Genomic DNA, 22,439 nt, shown 5'->3' on the forward strand with positions numbered 1-22,439 from the left:
AATATTGCCCCCTCCAAGCTATCGGGCAATTCTTTCACCTCCAATTCATGCAGTCAATGCTGCCAAGCATACTGGGAAAACCATGGACTATTTCGTGAAGACGAAGCAACCGTTGGCAATCATCGGTGGTGGGTGCCCGAAGGAATTCCTCACCGAAAGCTGAACGAACGTCGTCGCAAAAATTTTTAAGGCCAAGGATTCCAGTTGTCTCACCGACATGCAAATAATCGTCGAAGAGGTCAGCCGTTTGCCCAGTAGCAAATTGTCGGATGGCACACGTACACTTCTGCAACGCCGAGAGACTTTGCAGACCGGTTGCGTTTATACTTGTTTGAAAGTATTCAACACGAGCGGATAATGTGTTGACAATACGCATAAACAAGCTTTTTGACATGCGAAAACGGCGCCGAAAGTAATCTTCCAGAAACCGCGGCTGGTCGGAAAAATAGTCGGCAACAAGCCTTTCGTTGGCTCCCTCCTGGTCACGATGGATGTAGCGGAGAGTTGATCTAGTTGGTCGAGGAGGAGGGGCGGGGGTATTCGCGGTGACATAGGCTTCATAGGCGGCACGATATTGTTCATAGTATTCTTGTTCTTTGCGCTCCGCTTCCGCAATGAGATTGATGAAATCTATTTGAGAGGGTTTGAGTGAGAGAGGAAGATGTAGATAAGTTGTATGAAAAAATATGAATGAGAGATGATTTGATATGAAAAATGGATGATAAATGTGTGTATTTATAGATGATTTTGGAATAAAAAAAATATAAAAAAATCAAAAAAAATCCAGAAAAAGGGTAAGAAAAACGACCATATTTTTGGAAATTTGAAAATATATATTTTTTAATTTTTGGTATTATTTTTTATTTAAAAAAATAAATTTCCAACGGAAATGTCGTTGGCCAATCAGAACGCGCCACGTCAGCTGCTCGCTGACACAGATGTACTCGATGCATCGAGCAGTGCCGCGCCAGCGGCAAGAGCGCAACGGCGAGCAGGCGGTGCCGCGCCGCTGGCACGGACGGACGGACGCGTCCCCACTCACCGCTGCGGATGCTCTAAGGAGTATTAGAATGGGTTGGAAATATTACTGAAATGAATCTTGTTGAAATAATATCGGATGTAGTATTCGGCTAAATCAATAGAAAATAATATCATAAGGAGTATTAGAGCATCCACATCCGTGCTCTTGCCAAAGAGCACGGATGTGGGGCCGGACCCACTTTTATTACTTTTTTACTCCCTGCTCTTCCCAAGAGCACAACACTCACATCCATTCTCTTCCGCAAGGACATGCTCAAGGGTCCCACCATTCCATTATTTAATTTAAATACTTCAATTACTAAAAACATTTTCACAATATTAAAATGCATTAAAAATATTCGATACCATTACAAATTACTAAAAAATTAAAAGTTACATAATTAAAATCCTAAAAATGAAAAATTACATAATTAAAATCCTAAAAATTAAAAATTACATAATTAAATCCATATTATTAAAAAAATACACTACTCGTGGCCGAATTTCGCCAAAATGTATTTGATTAGGTCTTCTTGAAGCTCAGTGTGGGTTATGGTATCGCGCATTGTGTGTCTTGTTTCGATCCTCTCGCCCACCGTCGTATGCACACCTCGGGGTGAGGGAGACCTCGCGGTTGAGCTTCCGGCTTCATCCTCGTCATAAAAGTTAGCTGCCCTCGGTCCTTCGTCAGCTATAATCATGTTGTGCAAGATAATACACGTGTACATGATGTCGGCGATATTCTTAACGTACCACAGCCGAGACGGGGCCTTCACAATGTTGAATCGGGCTTGAAGGACCCCAAAAGCTCTTTCGACGTCTTTCCAAGCAAACTCTTGACGCTGCGTAAAAAGTACTCGTCTCGGCTTTTGCGGATTGCTGAACGTCTTCACGAAAATAGACCACCTTTGGTAGATACCATCGGCAAGATAGTAACCCATGTGGTATGCATTTCCGTTGACGGTGAAGTCGATCGCCGGTGCTACACCATTCAAAACATCATTGAAGAGTGGTGAAGAATAGAGCACGTTCAAGTCGTTGTTGGATCTGACAACACTGAAATATGCATGCCAAATCCATAGGTGGTAGTCGGCGACCGCTTCGAGGATAAGCGTTGGGCCTCCGCCTTTATGGCCGCTTAAGTATTGTCCCCTCCAAGTAGTCGGGAAATTATTCAACTTCCAATGCATGCAGTCAATGCTGCCAAGCATACCGGGAAAACCGTGGACTGTTTCGTGAAGATGAAGCAGCCATTGAGAATCTTCGGTGGTGGTAGGAATTCCTCACCGAAAGCAGAACGAATGCTGTCACAGAAATTTTTGAGGCATAGGATTCCGGTTGACTCACCGACATGCAAATACTTGTCGAAGAGGTCAGCTGTTTGCCAAGTAGAAAGTTGTCGGATGGCACAAGTACACTTCTGCAATGCCGAGAGACTTTGCCGACCGGTTGCGTCTCTACTTGATTGAAAGTATTCAACACGGGCGGACAATGTGTTGACAATACGCATAAACAACCATTTTGACATGCGAAAACGGCACCGGAAGTAATCTTCCGGAAACCGCAGACCGCGGCTGGTCGGAAATATAGTTGGCAACGAGCCTTTCGTTGGCTCCCTCCCGGTCATGAGGTATGTAGCGGCAAATTGATCTAGTTGGTCGAGGAGAAGGGGCGGGGGTGGTGTCGGCGACATAGGCTTCATAGGCGGCACGATATTGTTCAAAGTATTCTTGTTCTTCGCGCTCCGCTTCAGCCATGATATCGGTGAAATCCATTTTTAGAGAGGGTCTGAGTGAAAAAGGAAGATGTAGATGAGTTGTATGAAAAATGATGAATGAGAGATAAATTTGATGTGAAAAATGGATGATGAATGTGTGTATTTATAGATGATTTTGGGGTTTTAAAGAATAAAAAAATAAAAAAAATCCAAAAAAATGGCTATATTTTTTGGAATCTGAAAAATATATTTTTTTTAATTTTTGGTACTCCCTCCGTTTCACTATACTTGAGGCGGAACTTTTCGGCACGGAGTCTAAGAAAGGGATGTTTAGTGGATTAAGTGGGTAGATAATAAAGTAGATGAAGTAGGTGGAATTTTTAAATGTGAATTTCAATTTTGATTTGATTTATTATTTGAACTCAACTTACATAATTCTTTTTTTAAATGATTTATTTATTTGCTAATTATTCACAATAAATATTTAAATTCTGTAAATAAAAAAGAAATAGACATGGAAATTGAATTCTGTAAATTTTCGAGCAATACAATAAAAAAGCACTGAGTAATCAAACAAGTTCCTTTATTCATTCACATTGAAGTAATCAAACAAGCTCCTTAATCAAAGCATGAGGAGTTACACTTTTCAAACACTTAACAAAATTTTTACTCCAAAATGAGGCGCCACTTTTCATTTAAATGTGGTGCCACTTTCTATTCACATTAATAAAAGTCCATTCCCAACCACTGCCATTCCCAACCACTGCCATTCCCAACCAAATGGAGTAAATGCTCTCTTTCCAAAAATGGCTTGAATGCTCTATACACAGCCACAGCCACAGCCACAGCCACAGCTCCACCACTGCATTGAATGCTCATAATGGGGCATCAAGAGTACTCCTCAGAATTCAAGAACCAAGTGGTTCAATTCATCATTGGAAGGTGCGTCGGCATTGTTCCTCCTCGCAGCACACTTAAGGAGGCACAACTCAAATTCAGAATCTTCCGTCAAACATGTACACGATGGTGGAATGCTGCAAAGAAACAACAACAAAGAGGACAATCAATGCAATTGGTAAGTCTAAAAAAAGTGAGAACTTACCCCAAAAGGTTGCATCTTGATGTTGAGGTACTCAAGAGTATGCATTTCTCAAAGAGATGCAACCTCTTAAGTGTGGCAGCCGGTTTAGGTTGTTCAAAAGCCACAGTTTGGAGGTGGGTTAAGGCTGGACTAATTAGGCCACACACATCAGCCATTAAGCCCGGCTTAACAGCTGCAAATAAGTTGTTGAGACTGAGATTCACAGTTGAATCTTTACAGCTAGACAGGATCTTGAACAAGATCAAGTTCAGGAACATGTACAACACCATACACATTGATGAAAAGTGGTTCTACATGACAAAAGGAGCTCAAAGATTCTATCTTGCTCCAGGAGAGGAAGAACCTCATAGAACATGTAAAAATAAGCAGTTCATATCAAAAATTATGTTCATGTGTGCAATGTGTAGGCCCTTGTTTGGTGTTAATGGTGAAGTCTTGTTTGATGGAAAAATTGGAATTTTTCCATTTACCAAACAAGTTCCTGCCAAAAGGTCAAGCAAGAACAGAATGGCAGGCACTTTGGAGACAAAACCCATAGAGAGTATCACAAAAGATGTGACCAGGGACTGCTTGATCAACAAGGAAATGTTTGCATCTCTTTAATGCAATTAATTTGTGCACATCAGCCATTACATACTAGTGTATCTACATACTCATGATACACTAGTAAAATCAGCTTTGTAATGTTGTGCAAATGAGGTAATGTTTGCATCTCTGTAATGCAATAAATGTGTGCACATCAGCCATTACATACTAGTGTATCTACATACTCATGATACACTAGTAAAATCAGCTTTGTAATGTTGTGCAAATGAGGTAATGTTTGCATCTCTGTAATGCAATAAATGTGTGCACATCAGCCATTACATACTAGTGTATCTACATACTCATGATACACTAGTAAAATCAGCTTTGTAATGTTGTGCAAATGATGATATCATGCATGGCTACTTGTTGGGAACATATATTATCTGCCATCAAAGCCAAGTGGCCCAATGGGGCAACTAAAGTTCTCAAGATACAACAAGACAATGCAAGACCACACATCAAAGACAATGATCCAGCTTTCAAAGAAGCTGCACAACAAAGTGGTTTCTCAATATCACTTGTGCAACAACCACCTAACTCACCTGACACTAATGTCAATGATTTGGGTTGGTTCCGAGCAATACAATCACTGCAAACTCAGACTGCATGCAAAAATGTGGATGATTTAGTGAATGCAGTGGTGCAATCATTCAATGAATTACAGCCACAGACTTTGGACAATGTTTTCCTAAGTCTTCAAGGATGTTTCATGGAAATCATGAAAGTTCAGGGGCATAACACATACAAACTGCCCCACATGGGGAAAGCACATTTAAGGAGGACTAATCAACTTCCAAAGGATCTAGAAGTTCCAGTGGAGCTGGCTATGCAAACAATTGCTTACATGCGGGACCAAGGGAGCAACGAGGGATTGGAGCTGATTGCTCAGTCATTAGGATTATGAAGGTATAGTAGAAGCTTTTTTGTTTTTTGGATAGGATGCCTTTGTGCATGAATGATGCATTCAGTGAATATACATGAATGCACATATCATGCTAGTGTTTTGAATAGGCAGTCAATAGGCTGAAATGATGCATTTTGTGTTTGAACAATGTTGTATCTGTGCATAAATCATGGATGCTGTTTATCTAAATGCAAGTAACTATCACAACAGCACCATCACCACCAAAATCAACAGCCCCATCACCACCACAAACAACAGCCCCATCACCACCACAAACAACATCAAAACCACCCCATAACCATCACCAACCATTATGCACAACATCAACAGGTCCATCAACAACCAAAGACAAATCACAGATCACACAAACATAACAAAAGATCACATATCAAAACACAAATGACAGCCCACTTACTATAGTCAGCATACACAAAGATCTCACCAACCAAATTACGGATCCAAGCAATTTTCACCGAAGAGTGCCTTCACCTCCCTTTCTGCCTCGGCCTTGTTTCTCTCCCATGCTTCCTTGTCAGCCTCGGTGATGACATATCGCCTTACAAACTCTTCATCAGACATTACCGGGCTGTCAGTCATCTCATAGGAGGCGTCGCCTTCACCACTAGCAAGAACTCCGGTCGGGGTGGCGCGGCCTTCGCCTCCAGATACGCAACCAGTCGGTGAGGCTTCGTCTTCACCACCAGCAACACCTCCGGTAAGGGAGGCGCGGCCTTCACCGCCAAGTACGCCACCAGTCTGGGAGGCGCTGCCTACACCTCCAAATATGCAACCGACCGGAGTTCGGTTGCCGTCGACACCACCAGCAAGGCATCCGGTTAGAGGAGAGGCCTTCACCGATGTGGGAACGGCCGGAGTCTCGGCGAGTTCGCTGATGTGGGAACGGCATATGAACGAGAATAGATGGTGGATTAAGCCTTCATCATCTCGGGCCGATTGTCGAGATCTACGGCGGGAATTGCTCAAAATACGACCTCTCCCCCGGGAACTCGCCGAGATACGACCTCTTCTCTGGGAAGCGGACGAAATCAACCCTCTCCCGCGCGACCCGGCTGGAACGCGGGTGATGCGAGGGTTAATCCATCCCTCGCCATCGGGGTGGTTCAATCGGTCCATTGTGTGTGTCGGCGAAATCAGCGAGGATGAAAGCGGCGGATCTAGGGTTTGAGAATTGGGGAAGAGAGAAGGAGTAGTAGTTTAGATGAGAGAGAGAAAGCAGACGCGTAAATGACCCACACCAAAATAGGCGATTTGTTTCTCCATTTAATTACACTAATTAAGTGTCATTAGGGAAGTTAAATAAAATGCCTAAATCACCATTAAATCTTTTAATTCTTTCCTTTTTTGGAAACGACTCAACTATGAAGAAACTTCCCAAAATGGTAAAATGACTCAACTATGGCGAAACGGAGGGAGTATTATTTTTTATTTTTTTTTAAAAATAATTCCAACGAAAAATTCGTTGGCGAATAGAAACGCCCCACGTTGCCTGCTCAGCGGCACGAACGAGCTCGATGCGTCGAGCAGCGCCGTGCCAGCGGCGAGATCACTATGTTATAAAATGCCATTAGCATAGTAATATTTTTCCTCTACCAATAGAGATCAATTTATTGTAGTTCTATTCACAATAGAGTTATCTATTTTTCCCTATATATAATCATTCTTCTATTTTAGAATATTTACATTAAAATAAATTTGATTAAAATGATTGAACATTGAATATGCATTACCCATTATTCACAATTCACAATTCACAATTCACAATTCACAATTCACACATGTGAGAGAGAGAAGAGTAAGACTAAAATAATGGATCGTTAGTGGATAGTTTGTTTGGCGGCGAGTTTAATACGGCGGAACACAGGAGCAACGCTTCCGCACAAACAAAGGTATTTATATTAGAATCCATAAAAACAATTTCTCAAAGCAAAGACAAAACAAGAAAAGAGGGAGAATTCTTCCACGAAAACAAAAAATTCCCTGGTTTTCTTTCTGATTATAAACAAAACAAAATTGAGGGAAAGAAAAGATGATTTCATCAATTGCTTCGTCTTCTTCGGTTACTGTTAGAGTCGAGAAAGCTACAAGCGAGTTCTTGATCGGACCCGATTGGACTCTCAATATGGAAATTTGTGATATTCTCAATTCCAACCAGATGTATGTTTTTTTTACATATTTTTCATTAAAAGATTGAATTTTTATTGGTTTTCGGTCTGGTCGTTTGTAAATGTTTTGTAAACATGTTGATTTCTGTTTTGTTCTTGTGTTTTCATTTTGGAATTGGGATTAATCAAGATCTTGGTTAAAGTTATGTTAAAATAGGAGGATTGCATGTGATGATACTTTCTTGTGTAGTGAGCGAATTTTGAATGTTGTAATTTTATCCATAAAAAAGAAATTGATGGTTGTTGATGGGGGATTTGGTTGTGTTTTTGATTGATTATTTATCTGTGTGTCGAGTTTGTCTCTTGTTTTACCATACATGTACCGGGATTTGTATTCAAGATGGAATTTTTATGGTGGAATTTTGCTCTGTGTCACTGAATAGGCTTGCAAAAGATGTTGTGAAAGCTGTGAAGAAACGGTTGCAGCACAAGAAACCCAAAGTTCAGTTGCTTGCTTTAACGGTATTCAAGTGTGCTTCGATTCTGAAAAATACCCGGTGTTTATTTGAGGCGAGATTGGTTGATGTTTGTTTCTTATGTATCTTTGTAGCTTCTGGAGACGCTTGTCAAGAACTGTGGTGATTATGTGCATTTTCATATTGCAGAAAAGAATATACTTCCGGAGATGGTCAAGATTGTAAAGAAAAAGGCGAGTTTCTAACTTTCTATGGACTAGTCCAATGATACTAAAATAGATTAGTGTGTTTTTCCTGCTTGAGTCATGCTAGGATCAAGTTCACATTGAATGAGTGTTTGTTGCCTCGTTCGGATTGATTGGCACTCGTCCTATCTTGAATGCTTCACAATACTTTTCTGTTTATTGATGCTTCCTCATCTATTTATTTTGATGTTCTGCTAATATTTACATTTGAATAGAATGGGTTTGTTCAAATACATTATAATTTTAAACGTTGATATGATTTTTTTCTCCTCTATGAGACTATATTCCAGCTTCATATTTTCATCTATACTCATCAACAAGAAGTTAAGAATGTGTACGTGCTTCCAGACTAATAGGGTTACTCTTTGATGCTTTCAGACTGATATGCACGTAAGGGATAAAATTCTAACCCTGATTGGCTCATGGCACGAGGCATTTGGTGGATTGGGAAGAAGACATCCTCAGTATTATATGGCTTACGAAGATCTGAGGGTAAATACTTGTATAGTGGCAGTGATGTTGAGGCCTTCAAAATGAACTATCTCCTCTTCGTAGGAAGATTTATTAACTGCCCTGGCTTTTTATGGCAGCGGTTTGGTGTACAATTTCCTCATCGCCCACCAGATGCTGCTCCTATACATACTCCTGCTACACATGCAGTGTTGACTCCACCAGGTTACGGAATGTCAAGTAGTTCTTCTACGAGAATCAATGAAGCCACTGGAGCTGAAGATACTACTTTAAGGTTCATGTTGTGTACTTGGTTGGTCGTTGAGCGCAATAAGCGTTGTATCTTTTTACTTATCATCCAGTTCTGATTGACTCTCCAAAATTTTCACCCTTGTAGTTTATCGGGCCTCAACTCCATGTGTGATGTTCTTGAACTCTTGACTGATATGTTGCGAGCTGTTGATCCAAGTGATCGCTCGGTATCTTCATCTACAGCTCTTCACCTTTGTTACTAGAAATGGTGTTTAGATATGTCCCGAATAATTTGATTCCCTTTCAGGCTGTTAATGATGAAATCATAGTTGATCTTGTCGAGAAATGCCGCATTAATCAGAGAAAGCTTGTGGAGTTGTTGGGGACGACCAGGTAGCATTTCTTCAAATTCCAGATTTAATTTCATTTTCTTACCGCTTTTATGTCTGAAACTCGTATGCAATCTTTGACAGAGACGAAGAGATCCTTGGTAAGGGTCTTGAACTAAACGACAGCTTACAGAGTGTTCTTGCAAAGCATGATGCAATAGTTTCTGGTTCCCCTCTTCCACCCGCACCCACTCCTACCACACGTGCAGCTTCTGAGAGCCAACAACCTGATCATAGATCTTCTGAAGTCAGCACACCGCCTGCATCATCCAACGAGACCCCACCTGCACCGGCATTTACTGTGATTGATGAAAAGGATGTCGATGAGGAAGATGACTTTGCACAGCTGGCTCGAAGGTTACAAACTTATACTCCCCCCGTCCCTCTGTAGCTGAGTCGTATTTATTTTTTTGGTTGTCCCACTGTAGCTGAGTCATTTCCTATTTTGGTAAAAAGCATAAACTTTTCTTAAATCTCGTGCCGAAAAGAAACGCCTCTAGTACAGAGGGACTGAGGGAGTACTATTTATTAACCTTATTTTCTGTCTTTCATCACATGTAATTTTGATTTTAATTCTGAATTTAATTCCTGCAGACATTCAAAAGCTCGGAGCAATGTTTCTCAAAACTCATCCAAGGCTAAAAGTGATGTGTTATCTCAAGAAGCTACATCGAGCCCTGCAATGAGCAATGCTCTAGTTCCCATCGGCGCACCTGCATCAGTGGAAACGAAAGATCAGAACATCATAGAGCTCCTGAGCATTGTTTTGTCGACTGGTAGTAGCTCGAACGAGCAGAGTTCTTCTCCAGACTATATGCCTTCTTCGACTAGCCCAGGTACTACTACAGTTTCCCCTGAGGCTTATCCTGCTAGTAACAATTATGTCGCTCCGTGGGCTCAGCCTCAGCCACAGCAGACCCCACAACAACCTCGGCTTCAGCCTTACCAACAACCTCCATACAACTCACAATCACCAGTCTATAATACTCAGCCTCAGCAGCAGTCACAATATCAACAGCAATATCAGTATAATACAAGTCAACCACAACCACAGCCTCAGCCTCAGCCTCATAATTCCCAATATGCATACACTCCTCCACCATGGGCCACCACGCCGGGCTACTTCAGCAGTCATAATCCTATGTATACGTACTTGACTCCTAGACCCATGGCGCCTTTCAGTAACGGAGAGGCACAGGCGGCCAGCTGCACACGGCCGAAGCCCTTCATCCCTTCATATCGATTGTTTGAAGATCTTGATGTGTTCAGCAGTGGGGATGGGAGATTCAGAACGACAAGTAATGCGACACCGAGCTTGTCCGGGCCCACGAGCCAAAATATGGTTGGAGGGAGGATGTGATTGTTAGCTTGGTGTATATTTAATTTTTCATATATTTTCCAACTCTTTTGAGTTAATTTGGTGCAAGTAATAGGTTCGTTTGAATAATGGTTATTCTTGTTTTTTACTTCCAGAAAATATGTTTTTTAAAGTGAATAATGGTGATTTCAACCGATATTTATGGATGTGATTGATTTTCAGCCTGTGAGTAATTGCATCTGTTCTGTTATAGTATTCAAGAATTTGAATGTAAACAAGTAACCATGTAAGCATATTACATCTCCCATATAGGATAATCATGATGGTTATGCAAACATATTACATGTGCAATTATATAAAATATCATAAATGTAGAAGAAAGGTGTAGAAAACAGTTAAGGTTAACAATTAAACTATAATTAGTTGGAAACCATTTCAGCTATACAAATTGAACAAAGTTGCTGCAGCTGTTAATGTGTACGAAAAGAAGGGAAAAAGAGAGGAAAAGAGAAAACGGAAATACTAAGGAAATACAGATGGGCAAATTGAAGATGAAGTAAAATAAAAAAATAAAAATGGGAATATTTACACCTTTCTTGACCTATAAACAAAGATTATTTGCCAAAGCCCTCCATAGAATCAGTCGATTCTTTCTTCCTTTTTCCCAGAGTTGATCCAAATGAGTGGAGGCTTAATTAATATATTATACACCTTCAAATGCAAGAGCCGAGCACGCACCTTCATACCAAGAGATGACATTTTCGATTGATCGGTCGGTCATATGCAGGCAACGTAGTTGCTGAACTCCAAATTGCCAGGTCGTGTCCAGAGATTGAATGAATTCATCTTGGTGGAGAAATCTCATCAGCATATATGGAAACACAAGCATCAGCAGCACCAGCAGCGAGTAATACTTGATAGGGATGGAAGGTCAGGCAGCTAACGGATCCGATCTTTTGGGCCATGAAAGTGGGATAGTACCGAATAGTGCCTAATGGATCGCCCTCAAGATTGAAGACCTTGATGAATTGCTTGGCTGAGCCACTTGCGATAAGAGGGGCGTGCCTGTGGACGGCTAAAGCTGTGAGTGATCCCCTATGGGCATTGATAGTCAGGTACGTGTTTTTGGCGCGTCTCATATCTAGGAACTGGATATTTCCTGCTTGTGATGCACTTACGATCTGAAAAAAAAAGTGTCAAATTGTAACGACAGGCACCTTTCGGATTTTTAGCATGCATACACAACTACACCTACATGTATAGTACTCCCTCAGTTCCATTAAGGTGGGATTATTTATATTTTTGGACCAATCTGTTCCATTAGAGTTGGGACATTTCCTTTTAAGAAAATAAATACAAGACACTTGTCTTCTCGTTTACTTTAGTCTATCTCTTACTTTACTCTCTTCTGCTATTTCTTACTTTTACTTTAGAATAAAGTTCAAAATTAGTCCCATACATTTGCTCAAAATTTCTTTTTTAATTTTGTTAGCTTTTGGTCCCAAACATTATGTTTTGGTTCATATTTAACGGTTTTGTCAACTTAACGGTCAAGTAGATTGATCAGTTAAATTACGGACTAAAACATATCATCTAGGACCAAAAGCTAACACACTTAAAATGTGTAGGACCAACTAGGTTCATTGTGCAAATGTACAAGACCATTTTCGGACTTTAAAACACGGTTCACCGTTAAGTTTTGACGGAATCATTAAATATGGACCAAAACATAATGTTTGAGACCAAAAAGTTTTTTTGGACAAATGAACAGGACCATTTTTGAACTTTAGTCTACTTTATTCTTACTCCACTAAACTTAATAAATATGTAATCTTCATGCCCAAACGAAATGCTCCAACACTAATGGAAGCAAGGGAGTAAAATTTGCTTGATCTCAGTGGGTTGAAAGGGGGAAGAAAACAGTCACCTTTGCTGGTTCAAGACCAGGTTGGAAGCCAATACCAACAACTCTTTCAACTCGTTGAGTGTGAGGTCGAGTTTCAGTAACAAGCCTAACCAATTCAGGAAAAAGAGAATTGAGTCACAGACAGAAGAACCATGTACAACGATCAGATATCAGGGCCAGATAAGCTTGAGAAAGAAATGGCAAAAGATATAGGGAACTTTTTGTGTGTTAATCAAACATATGAATGATATCTTACATCTCGGGAGTACGAATATCATATAATCTGACATAACCATCAACAAAACCAGCAGCAAATTGACCTGCATGAACTTGAGAAACAGCCTGTACATTTGATTAAATTGGTTAATCGACCATCTGTTGGTGCAAATTTGTTACTAACAAAGATCCAACGCAGAATGATAAAAATGAGAACATCATGTGTAGCACATGAAGAGTTCAACAACTTCTTGACGTAAAGTGGAAAACTAATTCTGGGAATTTACACCCACCAGCGCTGAGATGCTTGAATCTTGGGGTAAGGAAATGGTCTTGACAAGCTGCTCTTTGTCCAGATCCCAAGCCATGATAGATGAAATATCACCAGAAGAAAACTAGGCAGGGCACAATAAAGGATATCAATGACATAAAAATGTATATCTTGACTTTATGAAAGAAATACATGCACACGCATAGCAATGTAGTTCAATGACATACAAGATACCCTGACTGCTGTTGCCAATCCACAACAGCATTCACACCATGGGCACCAGGTCTGCGACCCTGAATCGACGCAAAAGCAGTAACTAATTTCTGTTGTCCTTTTGATGTGTAATCTTTCCAAATCCGGATATTCCCATCATCTATATTATAACATAAGCAGATTAGAGTTCAGCATTAACTAAAACAAGCAGGCCTCCCTACTTTAGGTAAGAAACTTACTTGATGCAACTAGAAGCATGTTCTCGTCAAATTCATTTACAAGACACAACTTTGAAGCTCCTTTGTCAGGGTAATCATGGTTACTGAAACTGTTGAGCAGGGTTGCTTCCTCATAATTCCAGACCCTAATAAATTACATCTAAAGGAATTAGCTAATCATACAAAATGTGAAATTTAACAATTATGAATCAGAAGCACCATAGAGATAAATAATTCCTTTCAACAACTTTCTCCCACCTAATCCGTTCATTTTCATCCGAAGCAATCACAACAGGCGAGAATGGCTGCAGCAAAGCAGTTTTGGTGCCTGTCTCAAACTTAGTATCCCAACTGGCAATTTGATTATGCAGTTTACTCACAGCTGCCAAAAAAATAGCATTAAGAAACAGCAATTACAGAGAGGAGTAGGGTATTGTTAAGGACTTACAGGAGTGTTGGCATTTTACTATATGATCAAGTGCCAATTTCTCCCTTTCTTCTCTTCTAGCAATTATGTCTTCACTATCATCCATTGCGGTAAGAAGCGGCTTTGAAAAGTGACCACAGCTCCAGTTATAGATCATTGACTGTGGAAGAAAACTACGTTCCGAAGCACCAGATGGCCCAGCAGAAGCTAAAAATGGATCAGCTAGCCCTGAATCTGGCGAATTAATCAGATGCGGTCTAAATTCCAAGGAACAAACCCTCCGCATTCCAGTCAAGTAGCTTGGTCTAGGAGGACTAACAGGAGGAGTTCTGAACGTCAGTGGCAAATGGGCTCCTACGAAAATGTAGAAAATTTACAACTTTAAACATAAAGTAACAAATTAACAGAGAATAAATTAACATGAGATTTCAGGAAACAAACATGTTGCAGTATTCATCATCTTTTTTTTTACCCAAACAATGGCACAAACTGCTCCAGGGAGAATTAAGCAATAAAAAGACTTACCTCCATTTAATTCAAACCAAGATGATGAACGAGCTAGTCCAGCCAGACTGGAGCTTGCTGCTGATTCACCAAGACGAGCACTTGCACCAGCAGGCTTGACTGATTTAGCAACAACTTGTTCAATACCAATAACAGATAATACTCGCCTTCCAAGGGATGCAACACGTGGTGATGGATCCTTCGCCAGATTGCACATAGCTAATACACACTGTGAGTACAGTGCATTATCAAGTGGTTTTCGCCTTGAGTGGTGAAGAACCCCATTGCTGACAGAGTCATTTGGTGCTCCAGAATCAGAATGCAGGGATGAATCATCAGAAAGTGGAGACCCGTGCATTATCCCAGAGGTAGCAAGAGGGCTGCTGGTAGATACTCTCCCATCACGAACAAGAGGCTGGCTGTCATTACCAACTCGTAATAACGGAGCAATTGGTGAAGGAACTATACTTCCATGAGACATGTAGTGAGTTGGAGTTGTATAGCCACTACTAGAACCCTTGACAGCGAAAGACGGTAAGGAAGTGAGTACAGAACCAGATTGGGGTTTCCCATATGAAGTAGCAACTGACTTCAGGTGTTTGTTGTGGCCAAAGGCAAACCGCGAAAGAGCTGCAGACAGTAGTGGAGTAAGAAACTTAATAGAGGAAATGGGTGGATAATAGCATAATAAAACAATAATAATTATAAAGGGCAAGCACGTTAGAAGTAGCACATACCCACAGCAACTTCAGCTCGCACCAATGGGCTTCCATCAGAAACAACACTTAAAAGGTTCTTTATGATACTGACCTCAGCCGTAACATTTTCATCATCATCACAATCTTCATCTCCATTACCATCTCTCGAAGTGTCAAACCCTATATCAAGGGCAGTGCCTAAAGCGAAAACCGCTGCCGCACGTACCTTTACAAAAGTTCATTAAAATTACATAATGTACCTCACTGTAAGTACAGAGATAAAAATAATCAAAAAATTTGCATATGCCTTCTGTTCATTGGTTAATATTAGAAGGCAAAGAGACAGGTGCAACAGATAAAACTGATAAGTAATAGAAAGACCTCTGGCTGGGGCTCAGATAGAAGAGGAGCAAGAATATCTGGAGCATCGGCCTGCAGGCCTAACAGTTGAGCTTCTGAAAAATCTTCCCATAGTTTCCCAAGGCACAAGCATATCCACTGAAGGAATAAAGGTTCAGTTTGTGCTTCATTAGGAGATGAACACTGGAGGTGCTTGAGGCAGACATGTATAAGACCAGCCTCAATGCAGGTCTCCTGACCCCGCCTGTGACCATCCACAATGACGGCCAGTACAAATGCAGCCATTGCCCGTTGCTCAGGGTAGGCTTCCACACTATCAAGAAACCTAATGAAATAAGCATGCCCACCATCCTTCACAAGATCAACCTGACATGACTGCAGGAACACAACATTTCAAGATTTAGCATACTAGTAAATGTAGTCATTTTGCAGTACTACTTGTTCTATCTAAATTCTAAAGCTATACAAAAGGTGATGCCTCCCACATTATGACTTTGCCATGGAACTGGTGAGAGATCCTGTTGAATAAAACAAAATAGGAAATTATAGTGAAAATATTCAAGATTCACCTTATCCAGAGCTAGGATCTTTGTCCAGATGAACACAAGAATTTGTCGTAGCTCTGGAGTGGTAGTTTGTAAGAGCTTCAAAACATAAGGAAATATTCCAACAGATAAGGCCTGCAGTTGTAGACACAGAGCAAAAAATATGTAAAACCACAGTTAAATATTGATTCATTAACAAGATAACAAACAACAGATCCATAGAAGATACCAGCTCCACAGCCCAAGGTCCCATATCGAGAAATCTACCAAGGAGTACCAGAGCCCGAAATCTATGGCATTGACTGAGTAAGACCTGAGCGAGAAACAGAAAGAAGAGGATGAGGATAGGGCCAGTAGCCAGCCATATTTTGAATACATAAAATCCACAAAAGCATTGAAATATATTCCCCTTCAAAAACAAAAATAGATGTTGAGAAATTTCAAACGTTTTGTAATCTCCTTCAAAAACAAAACTAGCAAGAATAACAGAAGTCCACAGACAAAAATAAAATACTCCCTCCGTCCCACAATAAGAGTCACATTTCACTTTTACCATAAATGCTAAGTAGGTCCCACATTCCACTAACTCACTTCACTCACATTCTATTATAAAATCAATATAAAAAAGTGGACCCCATATTCCACTAACTTTTCCAACCCACTATTCTTTACATTTCTTAAAACCCGTGCCCACAACAAATGTGACTTCTATTGTGGGACAAGGGGAGTAATATCTAAACTGAATCAGACCTGAAGAACAATGGGCAACTGCTCTGGAGGCTTTTTATGCTCTGATCCATGATCGAGCCATACTTCAAAAGCTGTCAGCTGCTCAGTGAAAAATGGGCTCGGCTGCAAATGAAAACAAGAATATGTTAATCAGGTTATGTTACGACTAACTAAAAACATCAATCTGTCGGATGCATTTGTGCTGGTTCACTAATATCCATCCATCCTATACAAACGATGTGTTGTGAAAGGTAAATGTGGAAAAAGATTGTTGTGGATACCTGGAACTCTGCATTTGGGTCCTCAACTAATGTTGGAAGCTGAGAGAGACAGATTTCAGCAGCCATATCCCATGCATCCCTGCAGGTGCACAAGAATAAAATAAACATACAGATCAATATCATTGTATGAGAAGATAAAGTTTATGTGGGGGAAACAATAAATTAAAGTTACCACATATGATGCTGATGTGTAGGTGGCAACATTGGATATGAAATTGGAGAACAATTTGCAGATCGCATAATCCTTTCAGCCAGCAAAAAGTTTCTAAACAAGCTGGCAACCAAAAGATCTTGCCTGAACAAACGCTGGAACAAATCTGAAACTCAAGTTGACAATTCCCAAATTATCATTACCATGCTGTTCAAATTAAAGTTTACAATGACCACATGAAATTCTCTCCCTGTCATTACCATGTGGAAGTACATTCCATGCGATAGTGTCAGTCACAGCTGTGAATATCCAGTTTAATTCCCCAAGAAGGGTCTTCCGGTCTGTTTGGCGGCCAGGAATTCTATCTATCAAAGAATAATTAAAGGACTCGTGCAGCAGCGACCGAGTGCAAAACCTGAAGAATTATTGCATAACAATATCCAAATTCTTTAACATATACATCTAGAAACAAGAAATGACCAGAAAGTCATAATATAAGAAAAGAGGCTTTAAGCAATCATATTTTCTGGTTGCAAATGCAATGTAAACAGTGTATATAAGAGCAATATATTTATATATGGCAAAAATAATCAATCAGAGCATTGCAAAGAACCAATTTTTTAAGGAACAAGAATGATCTTTTCTTCAAAATTGGGGCAAGTTCATCTGAGATTGTGCATTATCATCCATGCCAGACACCCTTGGGGCCTTACAGAAACAGAATGTCTAGAATTACATGATACATAATTCACCTTTCCAGTTACCATCTACAAAACACGGGGGGATTCTAGCGACATGATCAAAAGAATTTCAAAAATCAATTAACACTTAATGGAAAATAGAATTGAGAGTCCAGTTGTATCACCATCTTAAAGCCATTTTTATTGGCGTCGTGAGGCAAGATGTAAATACATCAGCAGGAAACTCAGCACTTTGCGGAAGTGTCTCGTGAGCTTCACAGGCCGCAAGTAAAATGCAATCCCTCGTGGGAGCTCCAGAAGTAGAACTGGAATAATCTTGGAGCTGTTGTAAAAAGAGATACATTTCAAAAATTAATATGTATATCCAAATAAATGACACTGTTATCAATGAGAAAACCAACCTGAATGAAGGCACTGATAATTAGCCCAGCAGCAGAGCAGTCAAACACATATATAGAAGGTGTCTTCAGCCAGGAATCCAAATCACTGATCGGCAAAGGGATGTACTGTGTATAACTCTATATAAACAAATATATAAGAATTGAGAACTGGAGAAAAGTGGAATTGGAAAGGCGGTGTTGAGACTTGAGAATGGTATATAGTAGATAAGGTACTCAAAATAAGACCTTATTAAATAGCCAAATTTCACCATTCGGAGTTGGCTTAGGCACTCCATGTCCATTGTAGTGGAACAGAACTCTTTCAGATTTTGCATATTTACGGCATGTTGTGCACAGTTTCTTTACATCATCTACAGTGGGGTCCAATGAATACTTGTAACGAGCCTGTCGTTGTGCAAATAATATGTTTACTTAGCATGTAAAAACAGAATAACGCCTTTTATAATGCAATATTCAATTTGTAAGTTCATGAAAGTATCAATATGATATGACATGGTACAGCATATGGCCTCATCATACCTTGGGTTGCCACCTTTCATATTGTTGATTCAAGGTTCTTCCAATTGTTTCAATAGCTTTTTGTGGTGCCATTGAAAATGGATCTAAAAAGAATGAGAGGCACATGGACAAACATATACTGTCATCAGATTACTACTCTGTTTCTTACATATGGACAAAAAACCAAGCATAAAAAATGAACAATGCTACACCTTATAGACAGTCCACCAACAGTTATTGGATAATATGCCCTAAAACAAAAAAATTGCCCTGTTACAGAGACTAACCCACATCTATGAGAGTTCAGTTTTTCTATCCTTCTTTTCATTTTCAGAGAATGTTATTGCCTTAAATTTATGCAGTAAAAATTCTCAGCACTAACTCTTTCATCCATACCCTCTCATAGCAAGTCCCCACCCCACTTGAGAAAACTGTGTGGATGAGATACTCAACTACTCTTCAACCATACTACCATGATAAATTTCATAGCAGAGAATAAATAAAGAATATGCCAAAAGGTCCTGACACATACATGATTGATTATTTACATAAAGAAACATGCTATTGTGTGAGCACTGAGCAGTTACATGATGAGGTACAAAAATTACTTATAAAAATACAAAAAAGTGTACACATGCAACATGGTAATGATGACAGAGGAGTGGTATTTATATAAGACTCTTTAGTTCAAAGATCAATAAAACGCCTTTTAAATAAGTCACAAATAGATAGCATACGTCTAAGAAACAAGCATACAAATAAATCATTGTGCCAACGTTAAGCTAACTATCAGAAGAAAAAAGCAGAACAAGTTTATACCAATCCAACATTCCATCCGTGCACAAGGAGATATCTTTATAACATCAGGTGGATCAACGCTGATATTTAAACACAAAACTAAGGCAACGCATCCTGTCTTCATCTGCAACAAATATGAAGTTAACACAGTAAGATGAAGCATGTTTCAATTGATAATTTTACAAGATTAATATAGTATCCAGAAAAAAATAGCAGATAAATCCAAATATAAAAGCACACAAATAAAATTTCAAGAGAAAATGGTTCCTTCAACCAAGAGACATAGACTGTCTAGAGAAGACCCGAAGCTCTATTTACTGTTTAGAAGTGGTAGCTTTTAAATAACAGATTAATCCAAATATAAAAGCATACAAATTATATCATTTCAAGAGAAAATCACTCTTCAACCAAGAGACATAGACTGTCTAGAGAAGACCCGAAGCTCTAGTTACTGTTTAGAAGTGGTAGCTTTTAACAAACAGGCTATGAAACAGTTCTAGCCGATTTCAAGAACTAAAGTTCAGTTCAGCAGATAAATTTATAAAATATATTCTGGAAGCAGGTTACATTATTTGGATTGCGAATGGCCAATGGAGGAATGCAAAAAAGAGAAAGTCAAGGAGGAGCACGGATCTATGAATTCCATTTTACTGGAACGAATTTAGGAGAAGAGAGATGGTGGAGAGAACATTGTCTTTTGCAATCATGATTCCATTAGCCAAACTTCAAACTACAAGAACTGCTGATGACATATACATTCTTTCACATCAAACACTTCTAATTAAAAAGTCACAACAGAAGAGCCAACATTACCCACTATAGTCCCTGTTTATCATAACGCAAACAGTGCATGAGAGGAAAAGGTTGGAGTTTGAGAAAATAATTGAGAGCTAAAGAACAATGTTATCAATCTCGTATGGCGGCTTATGGCGGTTTGCCTAAAAACCGCCACAGGGATATGGCAGATATGGCGGTCAAAAATAAATAAATAAAATAACACTTATATATAATTCAAAAATTAAAAAATATTAAAAATATAACATCTAAAACACTTTAAACAATTAATAAAGCATAATATACCACTCTAACAACCATGTTTCTTGCATAATGCCCTATTCCTAAATGCAGTACACACGCAATGTTGTCAAATGTCGGATATGGCGGTGCAATGGCAGCGACATGGTGCTATGGCGTTTCCACCACCGAACGCCATGCCATAGCGCCGCCATATCCACTATTTGATAACATTGCTAAAGAATGATAAAAAAAGCAGACTTTAAGGGGGGGGGCTACATCATTCTGAAGGTAATGCTCTTTTAACAAAATGAGGCTGGTAACCTTTTTGAGTTAATTACACATTTGTAATGTATCGGATGCAACAACTTGGTAGGTTATATTAGTCAAACATTATGTTACAAATGTATTAACATGAAGAGAAACACAAAAAGGAAAACAATATCTTTTCAAAATTATGGCACAGTCTGGAGCACCTTATTCTGTTTCCTTGTCAAAAATTTAAACAAAATGAACTCATTTCATAAATGAAAACTGAAATAGCCTCATAAACAAGGGAGTATTTATGATACGATTGACTTTCATCTACCATGTACCATCATACTCGCAACAATAAAGAAAACTATCACAGACAAATCACCTTGAAGCACACTAAATAACACATTAGAGTCTACTATCACCATCAATCATCTCTTTCCACGACATTGTTCATAAATTTGACAAGTTATAACTGTGACTTCAAGTACGCATAAACACAATATTTGTCAATGCACTACAATAACAGCATATTCAATGCCACAAATTTAGGATAAGCAATGTGGATAGCAAGAAACATATAGTAATACATACACAAAAGTAAATAGTTAGACAAGTTACCCTATCCCGGGGCCGCCATTTAGAGACCAAGCCGCTATCCGAGGGCCCTGCTGGAATACAGTCCTCAAATCCGTCATGCCGAAGCTCACACAACACTATAGTCTGTGGCAAGTAAGCCATGCTCGTGGTGGTGGTCATTTCCATATAGCTGCTGCTCGCGGTTTCGGTTAAATCACGGGCATTGGTATTATTATTATTAGTACTGGCAATGCTACTGCTACTATGAACACTCCTTTCGCCATCCTCCTCAACATGAGTCCCATTCTCGGTGAACTCTTCCAAATGATTGGAAACTGCCGTCGTAGACTGTGAAAACCGTGATGCCGCCATCAAATCCCCCAATGCCATAAAATAAAGTGCCCTAATTTGCAGATAATTGCTCAGCCCTGCCCTAGTCGAACTGATTTCGGAGGAAAACTCATAACAGGAACACTAATTAAGGCGATTGGTGAGCAAACGTGAGGGTTTTAGGCAATCGATGTGGAGGGAGGGGTTTAGGTCAAGGAGCGGGGTGCGATTAGTCGACGAAGCCGGTGAAAGAGCGGCGTAGAGAGATAGAGAGAAGAAGGAAGAGGAGAGAATCCAGCTCTGTAAAACCCTAGGCAGCGCAGGCGCTGGCGGTGACGGCGGCGGGAGAGGTGGAAGAGTCGATGGAGGCGTAGATATACATATGTATATACAGAGAGAGAGAGAGAGAGAGGAGATGTCAAATGTAAATTTGGGGTTTTATTATTAATATCACTTTCCTTTTGTATCTGTTTTAAACATTTATACCTAGTCACGTCATTAATAAAATTAAAGAGGATCATTTCACGTCATAGTTGTACGCTCATAACTTTTTTAGTAACATTTTATTTTAAAAGTTAATTTATAAATATTAATTGATTTAAAATATACTCCCTCCGTCCCATGCTACTCGCACTTTTCATTTTAGGCCGTAAATTTGGGATTGATTTTTTTTGTGTAATTAAAAAAGAATTTTAGGTGTAATGAGACATCACTTAATAAAAGAGCTCTTAACTTAAACTAACATATTAATTAAATGCAT

At 39.6% G+C, this 22,439-nt stretch overlaps 3 protein-coding genes across 5 annotated transcripts; 2 read left to right on the forward strand and 1 right to left on the reverse strand.

Annotated features, from left to right (window-relative positions):
* Window positions 1-3,617: 3,617 nt before the first annotated feature.
* On the forward strand, window positions 3,618-4,442 carry LOC121796853. Its single transcript, XM_042195626.1, has one exon. The coding sequence runs from the start codon at window positions 3,618-3,620 to the stop codon at window positions 4,440-4,442; it is 825 nt and encodes a 274-aa protein (XP_042051560.1).
* Window positions 4,443-7,101: 2,659 nt separating this feature from the next.
* On the forward strand, window positions 7,102-10,805 carry LOC121797330 (TOM1-like protein 6). Of its 2 annotated transcripts, none has more exons than XM_042196085.1 (9): window positions 7,102-7,238; window positions 7,898-7,976; window positions 8,065-8,163; window positions 8,554-8,667; window positions 8,766-8,920; window positions 9,023-9,104; window positions 9,185-9,270; window positions 9,351-9,623; window positions 9,861-10,805. In XM_042196085.1, exons 3-9 carry the CDS (start codon window positions 8,140-8,142, stop codon window positions 10,624-10,626), a joined length of 1,500 nt encoding a protein of 499 aa, XP_042052019.1. In that variant the 5' UTR covers window positions 7,102-7,238; window positions 7,898-7,976; window positions 8,065-8,139; the 3' UTR covers window positions 10,627-10,805. The 2 variants fall into 2 exon arrangements, with proteins under 2 accessions (XP_042052019.1, XP_042052018.1); XM_042196084.1 differs by lacking the exon at window positions 7,102-7,238 and adding an exon at window positions 7,263-7,506.
* A 174-nt stretch (window positions 10,806-10,979) lies between these two features.
* LOC121795642 (regulatory-associated protein of TOR 1-like) lies at window positions 10,980-22,107 on the reverse strand. 2 transcript variants are annotated; one of them, XM_042194185.1, is made up of 23 exons: window positions 21,392-22,107; window positions 19,523-19,625; window positions 18,725-18,807; window positions 18,431-18,589; window positions 18,206-18,322; window positions 17,969-18,126; window positions 17,364-17,518; window positions 17,125-17,269; window positions 16,953-17,031; window positions 16,693-16,794; window positions 16,172-16,255; window positions 15,967-16,077; window positions 15,419-15,772; window positions 15,077-15,263; window positions 14,361-14,969; window positions 13,857-14,189; window positions 13,667-13,790; window positions 13,430-13,554; window positions 13,205-13,350; window positions 13,000-13,101; window positions 12,747-12,832; window positions 12,512-12,596; window positions 10,980-11,765 (listed from the first exon to the last, which is right to left on the reverse strand). In XM_042194185.1, exons 1-23 carry the CDS (start codon window positions 21,737-21,739, stop codon window positions 11,427-11,429), a joined length of 4,134 nt encoding a protein of 1,377 aa, XP_042050119.1. In that variant the 5' UTR covers window positions 21,740-22,107; the 3' UTR covers window positions 10,980-11,426. The 2 variants fall into 2 exon arrangements, with proteins under 2 accessions (XP_042050119.1, XP_042050118.1); XM_042194184.1 differs by having other exon boundaries at window positions 17,125-17,275.
* Between the last annotated feature and the right edge of the window lie 332 nt (window positions 22,108-22,439).

Source organism: Salvia splendens, chromosome 3, assembly GCF_004379255.2.
Source record: "Salvia splendens isolate huo1 chromosome 3, SspV2, whole genome shotgun sequence".
NCBI classification, from domain to species: domain Eukaryota; kingdom Viridiplantae; phylum Streptophyta; class Magnoliopsida; order Lamiales; family Lamiaceae; genus Salvia; species Salvia splendens.